Source organism: Nymphalis io, chromosome 19 (assembly GCF_905147045.1).
Source record: "Nymphalis io chromosome 19, ilAglIoxx1.1, whole genome shotgun sequence".
Lineage (NCBI taxonomy): Eukaryota > Metazoa > Arthropoda > Insecta > Lepidoptera > Nymphalidae > Nymphalis > Nymphalis io.
Genome location: NC_065906.1, coordinates 6,619,813 through 6,637,452, shown reverse-complemented (window position 1 = coordinate 6,637,452; position 17,640 = coordinate 6,619,813). Strand labels below are relative to the sequence as shown.

The 17,640-nt window shown below is 35.2% G+C and overlaps 3 protein-coding genes across 4 annotated transcripts; 2 read left to right on the top strand and 1 right to left on the bottom strand.

Moving 5' to 3' along the window:
• Positions 1-1,091: 1,091 nt before the first annotated feature.
• On the top strand, positions 1,092-2,969 carry LOC126776034 (tRNA-specific adenosine deaminase 2). Its single transcript, XM_050498290.1, has one exon. The coding sequence runs from the start codon at positions 1,215-1,217 to the stop codon at positions 1,719-1,721; it is 507 nt and encodes a 168-aa protein (XP_050354247.1). The 5' UTR covers positions 1,092-1,214; the 3' UTR covers positions 1,722-2,969.
• Positions 2,970-3,149: 180 nt separating this feature from the next.
• LOC126775998 (uncharacterized) lies at positions 3,150-5,501 on the bottom strand. The gene has a single exon (XM_050498246.1). The coding sequence runs from the start codon at positions 5,335-5,337 to the stop codon at positions 4,324-4,326; it is 1,014 nt and encodes a 337-aa protein (XP_050354203.1). The 5' UTR covers positions 5,338-5,501; the 3' UTR covers positions 3,150-4,323.
• Positions 5,502-16,506: 11,005 nt separating this feature from the next.
• On the top strand, positions 16,507-17,511 carry LOC126776036 (trafficking protein particle complex subunit 6b). 2 transcript variants are annotated; one of them, XM_050498293.1, is made up of 3 exons: positions 16,507-16,791; positions 16,902-17,086; positions 17,349-17,467. In XM_050498293.1, the coding sequence occupies exons 1-3, from the start codon at positions 16,705-16,707 to the stop codon at positions 17,371-17,373; spliced, it is 297 nt and encodes a 98-aa protein (XP_050354250.1). In that variant the 5' UTR covers positions 16,507-16,704; the 3' UTR covers positions 17,374-17,467. The 2 variants fall into 2 exon arrangements, with proteins under 2 accessions (XP_050354250.1, XP_050354249.1); XM_050498292.1 differs by having other exon boundaries at positions 16,626-16,791; positions 16,902-17,165; positions 17,349-17,511.
• The last annotated feature ends 129 nt before the right edge of the window (positions 17,512-17,640 follow it).

Here is a 17,640-nt window from a genome sequence, read left to right as displayed (position 1 = left end):
ATGACAACATTACTTAACATTCTTCATGAATTTATAACAATATTAGATTCCGAGTCAAGAGGTTAACATAGAAATATATATGGTAACTATTCTTTATTAATAATTTAATTTATATATACCGTTTTTATTAGTTTTAATTTATAGTTATATATTGATATAAAGCAATATTTATACAATTCCGGTTTAAATGTGATTTAATACATTACAGAAATCATGATCATTACATAGGATTTGATTTAAATTTACATTATTAATTTTTATTATTTTAGTCAAATTTTAAAATAGTCCCTCCCGATTCTCACCCGACGCAAAGCTGTCCATAATGTAGGCCGCATTTCCGCGTTGTATGGCAATGGACAACCTTTGAATTTGAATAATTTAATTGTGTGTTTTAGATTTCAACATCTGAGGAGAATGTTAATCCAGTTAATCCAATAAAGATGCTGAAGTACTATTGATAACGGAAATAAAAACAAACAATGCAACGGTTTTTGGGTGTAGTTGGAAAACAAAAAAATATTTCAATAAAAAAAATGTTTAATAAATATTAAAAAGTAAAATTTAATAATCTTATTTTGTTTTAGTTAAATCCTGAAAATTATTAATTTCCCAAAACAGGGAATTCAGTTAATATGGCAACATTTTACGCACACATTGATGATTGACAAACTATCTCTGACTCAATCGCGGTTTCACGGCCTCTTGGTCTATTTCTTCTTGTTTCTCTGTCTACGAAAAATGCTGTCTGTCAATTGGCGATCAATATCGATATTTTGATTTGATGCGGAGTGTTGGCAGTTACTATCATTTTGAATTTGATCATTACAATACTTCGCGTATATATTGCGTATATTTTGTTTCGTGTTGCTGTGTTCCTTTTTTTTTTTAGTTTTCTACTAATTCAAATTATAATTAACACTGATTTAAAATATATTATTTTGATTTTTTTATGTATTATAATCATTATCGTAATGTACGGTAATTTTGATCCATATACGATAATTTACGGCCCTGGTACGATAATTGTCTGGCTTTAGGTTGGGAACACTGTTAGGGATCCCTTATGGATTAGGGAATGTCATTGTCAAAACATGTCCAAAAAGCTTACGCTTTTAAATTCAATTCTGTATAACTTAAAATCTAAATGCCTGTGTTTTATTTTAAATCAATAAGTTAAAAATACTAACAGTTCATACATTATACCAAGTGTGACAATGGATAATGCAGATACAGCTATGGTTAACTTCATGAAAAGGGCTCTTGAACTAGCTTCAGAAGCACTAGCTGCACAGGAAGTTCCTGTAGGATGTGTTTTCACTTATAACGGAACCATTGTTGCTGAGTCTAGAAATAGTGTAAATATAACCCACAATCCGACAAGGCATGCAGAAATAAATTGTATAGATTTAGTTTTAGATTACTGCAGAAATAATAACATTAATTATGAATATTATTTCAAAGATATAATTGTCTTTGTTACTGTTGAACCATGTATCATGTGTGCTGCAGCTTTGAATGATTTGAATGTTAAAGAAGTTGTTTACGGATGTGCAAATGACAGATTTGGTGGTAGTACAGTGTTAAATGTAAGTGAATTTTATGAACATAATTACAAATTAAGAGGAAACTTATTGGCTGATGAAGCTATGGCATTATTAAAACAATTTTACAAGGGTACAAATCCAAATGCACCAGAGCCTAAACTTAAAAAAAAAGCTTAGCAATAATCTACAGACTATTAATTTATTGTATATAACAATTAGAACCAAGGATAGATAAATGCTTTATAAAAACATTTCTTTTATGGTTATATTTTAAGTGCAATTTGTTGGTTAAGTGCAATGTTTTCAACTTTAAAACTTTCAGCCTTAGATTTGAAATTATAAATGTTTAGTGTTTTTTTATGTTGTCATTTGATGTAAATAATTATATCGCCACATTAAAAGTCACTGTTACATACAGGTAGTATCAAACAAACTAACAGGTTACCAAATTTAAAAATATCAGCTTTGAATAATTACTTGTAATAAAATATTGTCTTGTTAATTTTACATTACGAAATCAATAGGTAAAAAAATTTACACAAAAAATGTAGCATTCCATTATATTTGTAACCTCACTTAATTACGTTTAGCCAAACAAAAGGCATGCTTGGTGCTAAGTTACTATCATGTTAATTTTATAGTCTATTCTTCGTATGCATATTATTCAGGAGTTTGAAGTAATATTGAATATCATGGTTCATATCAAATGACATCAAATTCTCATATCATGACTGCCTCATTGGTCTAGTTGCTAGATATAAGGGTCTGTGCCCCAAGGTCCTGAGTTCAAATCCCAGGTTGGGCCAATGAAAAGTTATTAGGTTTTTCTCTTGAAAATTCTCAGAAGCAGCCCAGAGACTGGAAGTTAAAAGTTTGTACACTCTCCTGCCTCTGAGAGCAAGTAAAGCCATTGTTCCTGTGTCTTGAACTCTTTCCGGTCAAGTCTGATTGCCATCCCATCAGATTATAAGAGCTAGGGAATAGAGTTCACCAGTGCTTGCACACACACACTTGTCCACTATAATATATCCTGTGCAGTTAACTAATCTCTTTGTCATGAGATTGGCCGTAATGGCCGACATTGGTCTGGAGGACATTTTCAGATTATACTTAGTTTAAAGATAATTAACTATTTTTTTAAGCATGATTTACTAAACAGGAAGGCTTACTTTAATTAAACCTACTTTAAAACCACAAATATAACATGATATATTTTTCAAAAAGAAAATAAGGGTATGACAAGTATTTATTTTTAATTTACAAATAGTTTTAACTCAATAAAAGCATGCAGTTTTAATATTTACATTTCAATGTTACACATTTTTTTATATTATACTTATAGTGTCTCTTTTCTAATACAGTTTCAAATGTTTAATGTCATCACATAGACATATTGTATCTCACTTTTTAAATAATAATGCTACATATTTATAATTTTGCCTGTATATAAAAAAAAAATATTATCTTACATGTATTAAAAACATATAATCCTGTCTTGATATAAATATATTATTATCAATCCAAATGTCTTGTAATTTTATAACATATGAATACTTTGAAAATCATCTACATTCTACAAACTATCAAAACCAAAATTTAATTATTTTTATTAATTTTAATGTTACCTACACTGTCCATAAATATTGGTTAACTATTTCTATATATTATATTCAATAAACTAGACTATCATATTCTTGCAACATATAAAAGCAATAGTTATTAAATAAAATTATCACACATTATAAAAATAAATGTAATATGCACCTGGTAGTATGGTTTATGCAGGCTTATCAGAATTATTACCCACTCATCAGTTCATTCCCAAACATCAATACTTCGATTACTGTTGCAGTTTAAAGGATCAGTAACGCAGTATAATTACAGGCACAAGGTACAGATATTGAAAGGTAAGTGACAACTTCAGAAAAAATGAAATAGACTTTGTGCTTACATATAAAGAGTAAATATTAGATATAGTTTTATATTAAGATTTTATAATTAACAACTATGGGTAAGCATATTTGTGTTTAAAATTACATTAAACACCTAAACATAAATTACTCGGTCAGACTAAATTGCTATCTTAAACTGGTACTTGACACAATTAACTTATCACTTGTAAAACATAATAACAGTTTTAGACCAAATAACCACTGTACCATGACATTTTTAATATCATTATACTGTATAAATATAAAAGTGAGATCCTGATCTTGATCAGACATTTTTTAACAGTATGTAGGAAAAAAAATGTGTGAGTAGTAAATTTAAAAAAAATAATAATTGTGCAACCATGCATACTAACAGTTTGATACAGTTACATTTTTATTATTCACTAATATACAGACAAATATATTTTTGTGGTAATTATTTTACTTGAGTTTGATGAGTTTATTTTGTTATTTAATTGGTTATTGTGATCAAAATATATCACACCCAGTATCACATTAGGAAAAAATTCCTTGAAAATACATATTGTCCATTTCTTACACTTGGGCTCAAATATTTTTCAAATCTTATAACCGATCAGATAAACTACCACACAAATATCTACATGGATATCACAGAAGATCCATTAAGCCTAAGATGAGATCTCACAGTTACATTGTTACAGTCTTAAAAATTAATCCATGAATTAGTACATTCTTTAGAAAAACATACACCACAGGCAAGAGAACAATTATTTGTCTTGTTGTATATTAAAAATACCTAAGCATAAGACTAAAACATATATTACTTTGTCCAACTTCATACACATCATACATTGTTCACTATAGTTTTAATCACTTGGACTGTGAAATCCATTGACAAGAGGAGCTGGTTGTACACCATTAGTCACATGATGCTCTCCATTAATAGTGTTGTTTTCATTAACTGCAACATCACCATTTGCCAAAACAGGTTCATGTTCGGGACTTGAACTGCAGCTTGAACTGCTGCAACTATCAGAAGTCGAAGAGCTATCACTTTCTGAATCTTCACTTGAGTCTTGACTTCTTTGTCTTAAATGGCTATTTTCTAATAGTAATTTTTCATTCGCTAGTTGTAGCTCGCGAATTTGCTCATCTTGCTCCTTCAATCTCTGCATGATATCATACACTGAGGGCTCATCTATTGAACCAGACATTACAGATGTTCCCGAAGTGTCCCGATCAGTCAACATGCTATCTTTATCTGTAACTGAGACGTCTTTATCTGCTTTTGATATATCTTTGTCTCCCTCGGAGTCTTTCATTTTATTTCGCTCATTCCTTTTTATGAGATTATCATATTTAGCCTCAAGCAAAAGATATTCTTGAACTAGTTCATTTTTGGACATGTTTGATAACCGTTCACTTTGTGCGTCTTCGTAAACACTAGAAAATTCTTTTGTTAAATATTCTTCTTCATCTTCTGGAAGTGAAAAAAAATAATTTTCTTCAGAATCTACACTAAAACTAGAATCTCGGGTTCGTGCAGACGGGGTTCTGAATAAGTTGAAGTTATTTTCTGGTTCTGGTTTATGAATTTCCATTAAAAATTGATTGTTATTAAATGGTGCTTGAGTTTTAGATAAAACGATTTTTCGAAATCGATTATTTCTCTTAGTATTGTCAATCATTCTTCTTTCTTGCCAAGGCATTTTTAAAAAGGGTTTAATTATTTTCCGTTTGGTTTTGCCGCGTCTTCTCTTTTTTTTTACACTTCCATCCAGTTTGAGGTTTGGCACTTCCAACATAGATGGCGCTTCTACTAACACAAGAGCACTCGTTGATTCGCCATCTTTTATTTCTGATATGTTTTTAACATCCATTTTTGCAAAACAAAAGATATACAAGTCACTTTTTTTATTTCACTAATTAACTCACAATTATAATTAACACGAATACTCCATTAACCCAAAAGGAACGGTAATAATGATCCTTTTCTATTCACTAAATTCTGAACTAGACACAACATCCCTAACATCGCCATGTACATTTTATAACGCGGCTATCGCTATTCGACTCCTTTTAACTTAACTTCAAGCAGTGTTACCCGTTCGCCTATAATAGTTTTTTTGCAAACCAATTATTATATAACTGATTAAGATTAAGTAATATAATGCTTAAAAATATTTACATAGAACTATTTAACATAAAAAAATGTATAAACTTAACTTCAAATCATTGTAGTTTGACCTATGGTCATTATGCGAAAGTCAATTCATATCCAGTTAATTAGGTAGCAGTAGCAGCAATATAAGTATTGTTTGACTATAGAGAATGACTCAACAATTTCCAACCTGATTGCCTGTATGTAGCTGTATCAGTCTTAGAGCCAAATATGGGATGTAAAACGATATAGTCACCAAAATCAAAGTAATGACATGAATCTATTTTTAACAACGTAAGGTCATGAACTCGTCTACCAGATGCGAGTAACAAAAGGCATGCTAGTCGACGTGAAGCTTCAAATAATGAATTAATGGCTGGTGGATTATTCTGAATCCAGGTAATCAAGTCAGTTGGATCCCAAATTGGAGGTTTTACGGTCTTTGAGCTAGAAAGATATATAGAGAGCTTGCACAAAGCCCTACTGGTGGTAGGGCTATTTGCAAGCTCGTCTGGGTAGGTACCACCCACTCATCAGATATTCTACCGTAAAACAGCAATATTTGATATTGTTGTGTTCCGGTTTGAAGGGTGAGTGAGTCAGTGTAATTACAGGCACAAGGGACATAAAATCTTAGTTCCCAAGGTTGGTGGCGCATTGGCTATAAGCTAAGTTGACATTTCTTACAATGCCAATGTCTAAGGGCGTTTGGTGACCACTTACCATCAGGTGGCCCATATGCTCGTCCACCTTCCTATTCTATAAAAAAAAGAGAAATAGCTTTTAAAATATGTTTGCCTAAGAAATGTGAATTTAAATTTTCATTGTTTAAAACTTTTCCAAAAGTTAGAACCACTGATTTATGCAAGAGAATAGTCGGATACGCCAATTTCTCTTCTAAGCTCAAAAAAGCCAAAAATTTTGATAAACTAACTCCACGGACGCTCGTTTCCCCCTCGATAAACGATCGGCGATGTCGTTGAATTTTCCAGGAATGTATTTGGCTGTCATCGTGATATCCCACTTGTCTAGGTAATTTAGAAGTTGGTAAGTTTGGTTGAGAAGAGCCATCGATCGTGTTTCGCCTTCTTTTTGAATATATGAGACGACTGTTCGATTGTCTGACTGCAAAATCAGGTGACGGCCGCGTAGTTTTAATTTGAAATGCTTTATGGCTGCTATTATGTGCCTTGTAGAAAACACAGCATCGCATTATGAAGAAGCAGTGTCGACTCACCTTTATTGTTGTACTTACTCTCGTGTGTCTTAACCCGAATCCATAGATGTTCATCCTCTACCTTATTTGAAATATCTATGGTCTGTCACCGCAAGGCGGGAACCGGTCTGTCAAAGTCATTGCGTGTGTTACTCGCCGCCAAGTTGTGTACGATTTGAAATTTTTAATAAGTTTTAATTTATAAAATGAACGAAAACGAGCCGAACGTAGTGATTACTAACGAAGACGGGTCGGACTCAGATTCGTCTGCAAGTTCTTTTCTGACGGAGAGTGAAAGGTCCTCTTTTAAAAGAAGAAATTCTAAAGAGGACCCTCGCTTGGAAGCACTTATCAATCAGGTAGGATTTTTATCTAACATATATATGCAGTCTCGGCGGCTCTCATAATAACCAATCACAACAATCACAAGTGTCAAATAATCAGTGTTCAAACGAGTCATTTTTAATTCTTCCTCAGGCTACGGACATATTTCTTAATTTAGGCCAGGTAGCGATTGATATTGATGCAACGAAGTTAATAAAACCAGCTCATCCGGAGAGAGTTGACAAATTAAAGCTACTACAAAATTTTGGCTTACCAACCTGGTGTAATGTTAGATACTCCTAAGTCATTACAATCTTTTGCTGCCACACCTGGCTTTACTAGCTTAGCAATAAATTATGAATTGTGCCACCTCTTTTAGAGAAGATTGTCTCTGCAGTTGGTAAAGGAACATCATTTTTAAAAAACTCTGAGGACATATTACAAATTGTATGTGGTAAGCGGGCTGAGTGTATAGAAACTAGAAGGAAGAGGCTAATTAAAGAGGTACCTAACAAGTGCATACAGCTTGCCCTTAGAAATATTCCTCCTTCAGAAACTTGTTTATTTGATCAAGTTAGATTAAATACTTTAATTCAGAATTTTCGGTGGCCCGCAGCAATGGTTAAATTCTCTTGTGTTAACAGAAAAAAATTCAACAACATCATTTAAGAGGAAAAACCCTTCTCACTCAGCCCCAAACTCATTTCCTAGCTCTGTCCCAAAGAAACCTAGATATGAGGCTCCTCGGAGGAACCTTAATTATCAAGGTAATGAGTATAAGCCCAGAGGCAAAGGTAAAGGAGGAGGTAAAAAATCCTCCTTTCGTACCTTTGATCAATCGAGAGAGTGACGCCAAGCAGGGGTTCTGAGGGGGGCAATTAAGAGATTTCAGGAAAAAGTGGGAGGAGCTCGGAGCAACACCTTTTATTCTGAAAGTAATATCGGGGTCTCGGATACCCTTTGTTCAAAGACCTCCCTTAGTATACCCTACAACAGTAGTAGCACAAAGTTATGCTACAAAACCGTCTGTACAAATGACTTTACAAATCGAGGAGTTAAAGAGTCTTGGAATTTTAAAACCAAAAGACCAGTTTCTTTGACTCCCGGGTATTTCCAGTAAAGAAAAGAGATGGTGGCTTCAGACCCATCTTCGACCTACGCCAGCCAAACAGATTTGTGAAAACAAAACATTTTCAACTTATCAGCCATGCCACCATACCAGAATTCCTTCAACCAGACGATTGGTTGGTAAAAGCCGACATATCATAGGCTTACTTCCATCTACCTATTACTGCCTCCTAGAGACCATTTCTGCGCCTGTTTTACAAACTGGAAATGCTTCAAATGACCTCACTGCCATTCGGCCTAGCATCAGCACCCCGGCTTTTCTCAGCAGTCACTTGCTGGGTCGCGGAGACTACGCAAGAGAGGGATGCGAGTTGTGGTGTACCTAGACGATTTTCTTTTGGTACACCAGGACCCTTCCAAGTTGGCAATACAGGCCGCGGAGGTTGTGGAGCTTTTGGAGTCCCTAGGATGGAAAATCAATTACACGAAGTCAACGTTGACTCCAGTGAGATCGCTGGACTTTCTAGGCATAAATTGGGATACAGAGCGGAATATCATGTCTCTTCCGACCAAGAAGCAGACATCAATTTCTACTGCCTTAACAAACCTGTTAACCAAGAAAGCTTGCAATCTACGGCAACTACAATGCCTGCTAGGGAAGTTGAACTTTGCATGCTTCGTGATACCGAGGGGGAGACTTCACTGTCGGCACCTACAGATCTTTTTAAGACAATTCCCTCGCAATCTGCCAAAAACAAACTTATTCTTCCGGCGGAGGGCGATGACGGATTTACAGTGGTGGCTCGGAGCCGTTTATCTAACAACCCCCATTCACTCGATACCCGTATCCCATTTTTTGACTACCGACGCTTCAGACATCGGTTGGGGTGCAGTCCTGGACAGACAAATGACAATGTCAGGTTCCTGGGTACTTCAGCAGAGACTGTGGCATTGCAACAAAAAAGAGATGTTCGCAGTGCTGTCTGCAGTGAGAGGTCACTCGAAGAGTCTCAGAGACTCGCATGTTCTTTTACAGACGGACAACAAAACGATCATTGCGTACATTCGCAAGGAAGGAGGGACTCACTCGACAGGTCTCCTGTCTCTAACATTCCAACTCTTGACTCTTCTAGACAAATGGAACATAGTTCTGTCAGCACAGTATCTTCCAGGCAGGTACAATTCCATAGCAGACAGAATGTCAAGGAGACGTCCAGTACTGGAGTGGCACCTACTACCTCTAGCTACCTCAAAGATTTTCAGAAGATGGGGCAGACCCGACGTAGACATTTTTGCTTCAAAAAGGTCGGCTATAGTACCAGATTACGTAACTCTCGATTCACGAGACTGTTCCGCGATGTTCGCAGACGCGTTTTCAAGAGCCTGGGATTATCGGATGGGATGGTTATTTCCTCCCCCAAATCTAATACCAAGGGTACTTTCTCATCTGAACAGGGCGAGAGGCACCTACCTACTAGTAGCCCCGGATTGGGACCAACCCTTTTGGAAGGCAGATCTTCAGGCACGAGCTCTGGACGAGCCCATGATAGTGCCCAACTTACACAAGGTTTTCGTGGATCTGACAACAGGGCGTCCACCTCCACAGATAGACCAGCTAGTTCTGAAGGTTTGGAAAATTGGGGGTGGGCGGACAAGATAGCCACATGGTCTCAGGCCGAAAGAGACCTCATTAAAGGAGTTGGCGTCGATCTACTCTTGACACATATGAACCAGCTATTAAGAGATGGTTAGCTTGGTGTAATGCTAGTGGATTAGACCCCAAGTCACCCAGACCAGAAGACGTAGCTCAATTTCTTGCAGATACTTTTTTAAAGGAAGGTTTAGCATATGGTACTATGTTGGTTCATAAATCAGCAGTGGCAACATTTTGTGGGCAAAGTACTATATCTTCTGACTTTATGGTGAAACAAGTTTTGAAGGCCATCAATAATTCTAAACCACCATCATTTAAACCACCAATTTGGGATGCTAGACAAGTAATAGAATGGCTTAAAAATGACCCCAAGGCTGACTCATTATTCAATATTGCAAGAAAAACTGCAACAATTTTACTTTTAACATCAGGGCGCAGATTACATGATTTGACATTATTAAGATTATCTAAACATCAATTCATCGACAAGGGGCAAGAGATTTGTTTTTGGCCTGTATTCGGAGCTAAAACTGATAATGGATCCAGACGACAGTCTGGTTGGAGACTTCTACCTAATCAGGAAATTAATTTATGTCCAGTTCGATGGATACGTCTCTTAATTCATGCACTGAAAGTAGACGGACAGAAGATATAGATCATCTGTTTATCACAATAAGAGGTATTCCAAAACCAGCTTCTAGGACTGTAATAGGAGGATAGGTGCTTTCTGTTCTAAAGGATGCAGGAATTGATGCCTCACCTGGTTCATGTCGATCAGCAGTAGCTTCTCTAGCTTGGCTAGAAAATATACCTGTAGAAGAAATTTTAGAAAGAGGTAACTGGAAAGCTATTGATACCCTAAGAAAGCACTATTGCCGAGAGATTGATACACAGGAACGCGAATTTGACTATAATTTATTTGATAACTTCAAAATAATTTAATGTGACGACTTCATTGTGATTATATTGATCTCATAAATACTATATATTAAGAGAATAGGATTAGTTTGTTAATAATTAATATTTAAAATTATTTTCAATTATTTAAGTTTATTAAATTTTTTGTTATTTTGTTTACATTGTGCCTCGGAGGCGTATTATGTTATAATTTATACTTCTGTTTTTTATTTCTAATTGCAGTATAATACTCATTTATTTTATTATTTTCTGTTGCATTTTATTAAACCCATTCTGGTTTAAATATAGTGTATAAAATATTTTCTTTTATATATCTCAAATTGCAGAATAATAAAGAATAAGTATATAAAATAAATAAGAACTTTTCTGTTTGGTCAATTTAATTTCAATTGCAGGAGAATGGCAATTAATTATTCATTTTTATAATAGAAGTTATTTTTACAGAATAAAGAATTTTAGACTAATCTTAAGTTTTTTAAATTTTTTATCTTAGGTCTATGGTTTAAACATATTAATAATTTAATGTTTAAAGTCTAATTCAACATTGCGTGTGTTGTCACCAGCAGATATCAAACACGTCGTCTTCATAATGCGATGCTGTGTTTTCTACAAGGCACATAATATAAACGTTTTACATAACAATAAAACGGTTATTATGTGCCGAAAGAAAACACAGCATTGCAGGAATGCTCTTCCTGGTGAATACTCCAATAACTTTGACAGACCGGTTCCCGCCTTGCGGTGACAGACCATAGATATTTCAAATAAGGTAGAGGATGAACATCTATGGATTTGAGTTAAGACACACGAGAGTAAGTACAACAATAAAGGTGAGTCGACACTGCTTCTTCATAATGCGATGCTGTGTTTTCTTTCGGCACATAATAACCGTTTTATTGTTATGTAAAACGTTTATATTATAGCAAACATTTCCTTGCGGTTGCAATGCCATTGCATCTGGTCTGGTCTCCACTTGCCAGTCACTGTCTGGTCGTCCATTTGAGCTCCCCATCCAAAATCTGCAGCATCTGTTGTTAAAAAATGATGAATCGAATCCGAATGCAACGTTGTTTGTGGCCGTGATTTCTTCAGGGTTTTGATCCACCATACTAAATTCTTCATTGCTGTTGCCTTGAAGTTTATTTCTTTCATCGACTTTCTTCTCGCTAGTATCCGAGACTGTAGCTGCAGTTGTCGGCAATGCAATCTCCCTCGAGGAACTACAAAATTGGCAAAATTTAGCGAGCCCAAAATAGCTTGCGTTTCTCTTAATGATATTATTTGTTTCTGGACCAGGCGAATTGCAATAGACAATATCTTCTCCATCATTTTTCTGAGAAGCCATTTGAAATTTGACTTGGTGTTCCAAACAATTCCTAGGAATTCGACTTCCTGAGTTGGTCTGACTACAGATTTCTCGTAGTTTATGGTCCATCCCAGTGACTCGAGTTTTCTTATTGCTAAGTATACTTCCGATTGATTTACGATAAGGAAATCGTCCAAATAAATGATCACCCTCAAACCTCGATTGCGCAAATGCTGTGCTACCCAGTTGGTCAATGCAGCGAAGTTCTTTGGAGCGCATGACAGACCGAACAGGAGACAAGTCATCTGAAGAACCTGTCGTTTGTAGACTAGTCGCAAGAACCGTCGATGAGACTCTTTTATCCTCACATGGAAGTTGGCTGACGAGAGATCGATCTTGACCATCCAATCGCCCTTCTGTAGAAATCGAGGTATTTGGAAATGCGATATCAATCTGAATGGTTTGTGTGTAATATACTGATTTAACCGCTTCAGATTGAAAATTGGCCTGTTTGAGCCATCGTTCTTTTTGACAAGAAATATTTTTGACTGAAAGCTGGGCCCTGGGTGATGATGACTGACCACTTCCAGAACTCTTTGCTCCAGTAACACCTTTATTTGATCGGTTATTTCCGATGTCTGTGGAGTCTGGAAACGATCGAGAACCTTTGTTGTCAGATTGGTCAACATAACGTACATCTTTCCATGAAAGATCTCCGAATCTGTAAATTTTGAAGAATTCTTACATGCTCGGGATCGGCCCAAGGCACCTTGGGCTCTTTAACTGATGTATTAATTAATCCTAAATTCAAAAGAGTATTGTTCGTGCCATCTGTGCCAGTTGTGACAGTAGGCCGTTTCAAACAAAGAGATGTTGAATCTAGACCTGCTGCGGATTCTAGAGCAGGAGCAGGTAGTTGAGATGCTTGGTTGTTATCCGGAGGAAGCGAACTCAATAAATTATTCGAAGTCATTTGCGTGTAAGATGAGGGTTGATAAATATTTTGCAATAAAATATTGGTTAACTCACCGATCCTGTTTGTCAAAACCTCGAGTTGATTTGAAGACTTCATCCGTTTCCTTTGTCTACCCTCTGACTCGCTATCAGAGGAATTAGAAGAAGATGAATTTGACTCGCTTCGTTGTATTATTTTCTTAGACGCCGGGTTTAAGACCGGCGAATGTGTAGACCGGTAACTACAGCCAGCGCCTTGCTCAAACCTAATATGGTCCAAGTGCACATTTTCCACTTCACTTTCTCTACTCATAATTATACTGGATCAAATACTTGTTAACACAGTTTTTTTTTTAAATAATCACTAAAAGAACCTCAAAACACTTCAAGAACTATATATATTTATAGCTATGAAAGCAAAACGGCTAGCTGCCACCCTGGGACCAATCAAATGGTGGGGAGCGAACGTGACGTCACATCCCCACACTAAATACCAGAAACAGGAAAGGGAAGTATACAACGCACTCTCACGGATGCTGTGCATCGTCACATGCCAAATAATATGTAATTTTTAAGTTAACTTTGAAGATACATTTGTATTATTGATATAAGCTGTTAAGTGTCTTACTTGAATCGATAGAAAACATATGTTCAAACTATCTAGTTCTTATAATGTATGATAATAATAACTATTACTGCTCATCTCATTTATACGAGATTCAGCAGTAATATTTATACGCAGAAGTACATATATTCTAATTTTGAGAGACTGATACAAAGCAAATCTTTACTTAATAGATTGATTTTCTTAAAAACTTCTCTAAAATACGCTGTTATTACCTCAAAAAATACAGATATAAATAGTCCAAATGGTTTTTGTCCAAGACCATAAATATTTTCCTATAATTTGGGTTATGAAAACAGAAAAAGTCCATAAAACATTGTATCTGGGTATTTATAGGGCTTGAGTATTTACTCCTGAACACTGTCACTTCGTAAGGTGTATCTATGAAGACTCCATAAAATAAATGTATTTTACGTTTAAATAGGGAATCAAACTAAAACCAAGAATTAAATAAACCTTTGGACTTCTCACGTTTAAAAAAAGTAATTCAAATATTGTGATAAGTTAAATTTTATTTCTTGTTTAATGACATAAGGGGTTTTACAGGGTACAGATTATTGCGGAGAATAGACATGATGACTGATTTTGAAATAACTTTCTATAATGTAGGTACACGTCTACTATTACTGAAAATAATTTTATTTCAGTAATAAACTAACTGTTTACGCAAATAATTGCATTTTCATTTACCTATTTTTAATTTCGCTCGAAAATACCAGCAGGTGTCATGGCGCCTGCACGTGACATCACGCCACAGTAAACGACAGTACACGTTGTATTGTGTCTATACTCAACGAAGAAAATCAGAAAAAGTATTGCGTATTTCCTAAGGTTAAAAATGAATTCCAAAGTTTACAAGTGGTGTGCGGTCCCTTTGTGTAAAAATACATCAATATCAACATCTAACAAATTGTTTGCGTATGTTCCAAACAAGAAAATTGTGAGAAATAAGTGGCATTTCATTGCATTTCACAGTGCAAATTTTCCCTTCTCGTTTAAGTTGCACTTAGCTAATAGCATCATCCCCATATGACGGTCGTGAGGATCTAAAATAAACAAAATTGATGATTAAGATTAATATACGAATAATAATAATAATAATGTCCGCCAGACCGATTTCGGCCACGGCGGCCAATCTCAAAAGAGATTAGCCAACTACGCAGGAGATATTATAGTGCACAAGTGTGTGCGCAAACACAGGTGCAGAGTGCACCACAAGTGCACTCTCTATTCCCTAACTCTCATAATCCGATGGGACGGCAATCTGACACGATCGGAAAGAGTTCAGGCGCAGGACCAACGGCTTTACGTCCTTTCCAAAGCACGGAAGTGTACACACTTCCAACTTCCAGACTTCCGGGCTGCTACTGAGAATTTTTCTGACAGAAAAACCCAATAACTTTTTATTGGCCCGACCTGGGAATGGAACCCAGGACCTCCGGGTCTGCGGCCTTATATCAAGCTACTAGACCAACGAGGCAGTCAATAATATACGAATACAGAAGGTGGCAATGGACAGGGTGTTTATTAGCTTAAAATAATCACCTGAGATTAGATGTTTCATTTAAAAATATAGAGGCAGAGATTCATAAAGATTTATTATATATTTAGATTTATAGAAGTATTCGTAAATAAGTAAATTCACAAATTCAGTACTAGTGGAGCTAAATGAAATATTGTCTTAAAAATTCTTACTGGTAACAATATAAGGGTTCTTCATCTGCGAGTAATACTATATAGCTAACAGAAAAAACCTATGATAACACTAAAGATAAATAAAAATGTACTTATAAGGAAGTTTTCACATTTCGAAATTCATATGAACAAAAGTCTTTATTTGATGAAAGAAACTTACCTAACATCAACAAATCAATCCTGGGCAAATTAGAGGAATTTGCCTTAACAAAACCTTGTTCCATCATTGACGGATCTTGGATGTTTTATTTTCTTCACAAAACCCCGAATAACCAACGACAACAACAAGTCCTCAAGTCGTCTATACCGCAATGTTTGAAGACGAAAGTCTTCAACCAATGCGTCTTACCTGCCATGACATACGGTGCCGAAACGTGGACACTAACTGCGGGACTAGTCCACAAATTCAAAGTCACTCAGCGTGCTATGGAGCGAGCTATGCTCGGAGTATCTTTGAAGGATAAGATCAGAAATGAGATTATCCGGAAAAGAACCGGAGTCACCGACATAGCTTGCAAAATTAGCAGGCTGAAGTGGCAGTGGGCTGGTCACGTATGTCGTAGGACCGATGGCCGTTGGAGCAGACAAGTCCTAGAGTGGAGACCGCGAATCGGCAAGCGCAGCGTAGGGCGCCCTCCAGCCAGGTGGACCGACGACCTTAAGAAGGTGGCGGGCACCAACTGGATGCGGAAGGCGGAGGACAGGGAGCTTTGGCGCACCTTGGGAGAGGCCTATGTTCAGCAGTGGACAACGATTGGCTGTTGATTGATTGATTGATTGATTGAAACACAACAACTGTTCAAGAGAAAGGGTTATAGATACTGATGCGTGATGTCATTCGCTCTGATTGGTGTTTCAAATGAAATGGCCGATTGCAGAATTTTATACTTTTGTTTTATTAAAAATCTTATTCATCTCAATATGTATATTAAAATGAGATCACTTTTTAGAATCCATTTAAAATAGTTTCTTCTCTAAAATCATTTATTTTTTAATTCTTTAATACTGTCATCATGCCTATTGACAATTGACATCGACTATTTCCTCAGTTGTCCGACAGTTGACACTTGACACTGGACTGAAAGTGACAAGTCAAGTGACAGTACAGCTGTACAGTTGAGTTCCTACCTAGTACCTAACTGTTTTGATAAGTATTCTGACATCAGAGTTATAGTAATAATAATTGCTTAAGTATAAAAGCTTCTATTTTTTTTTAAATCTCTGTTGGATAAAAAATTTGAAAGTTTTTGGTCTATATATAGTTAAATTAACAATCATCAATTAATATTTCTTGCAAATTTTCTTAAAAGACTTTAATCGTCAAACATGGCTGATGATATTGTATTTGAGTTATTACATTCAGAAATTATTAACTATGCTTTAGACCCATCAAAAACTACGAATGGTAGTAAGGTAAACTTGCATTACATCATTATTAAAATGAATAAATATTATTGTTCTTTAGTTCATAGTTCTTATCAAAGATATGTAAATTTAATGAATATTTGATAAATATATTACAGGAGGTAGATTTATCTGTAGTAGAGTACATTGGATTTGCAGCTGGTTATAAAATAATGGAAAGGCTAACAAGAGAATGGCCAAGGTTTAAAGATGAATTGGACACAATGAAGTTTATATGCACCGATTTTTGGACATGCATTTATAAAAAACAAATTGACAACTTAAGGACAAACCACCAAGGCGTGTATGTGCTACAAGATAACGCTTTTAGATTTCTTACTAATTTCTCAAATGGACATCAATATTTGGAATATGCACCTAGGGTAAAAAAATCCTAGTTATTCTCTTATTTTCAATTTGTATCTGTTCAAATTTACAATTATATATTATCATGAAAAGTTAATTATTTAAACAGTAGTTTATTTAGAACATATATGTAAATTAAACAGAATTTTTATTTTAAATAAGTTTAAATTTGTTTACTAACCACATTTGTTTTTTCACAGTATGTTGCATACACATGTGGTCTGATAAGAGGGGGTCTGGCTAATCTCTGCATTAACAGCATTGTGACTGCTGAAGTACAATCAATGCCATCATGTAAATTTCATATACATGTCCAAAGAACTTAAAGCATATTAATTAAAATAAAAATACTTACTTCAATAGTCTAGTATTATTCAAATAATTGATAGTTCAATTAATATGTTTATTTAATACAAACATTTATTATTAACAAGATTATTTTATATAAATTAATGTTAAACTAATTATGGAATTTAATTTAATGACATAAGT

Coding starts and splice junctions, on each gene's coding strand:
- LOC126776034 (XM_050498290.1), top strand. CDS start 1,215: ATGGATAATGCAGATACAGCTATGGTTAACTTCATGAAAAGGGCTCTT.
- LOC126775998 (XM_050498246.1), bottom strand. CDS start 5,337: ATGGATGTTAAAAACATATCAGAAATAAAAGATGGCGAATCAACGAGT.
- LOC126776036 (XM_050498292.1), top strand. CDS start 16,705: ATGGCTGATGATATTGTATTTGAGTTATTACATTCAGAAATTATTAAC. Junction 16,792..16,901: donor AAACTACGAATGGTAGTAAG/GTAAACTTGCAT, acceptor AATATATTACAG/GAGGTAGATTTATCTGTAGT. Junction 17,166..17,348: donor ATTTGGAATATGCACCTAGG/GTAAAAAAATCC, acceptor GTTTTTTCACAG/TATGTTGCATACACATGTGG.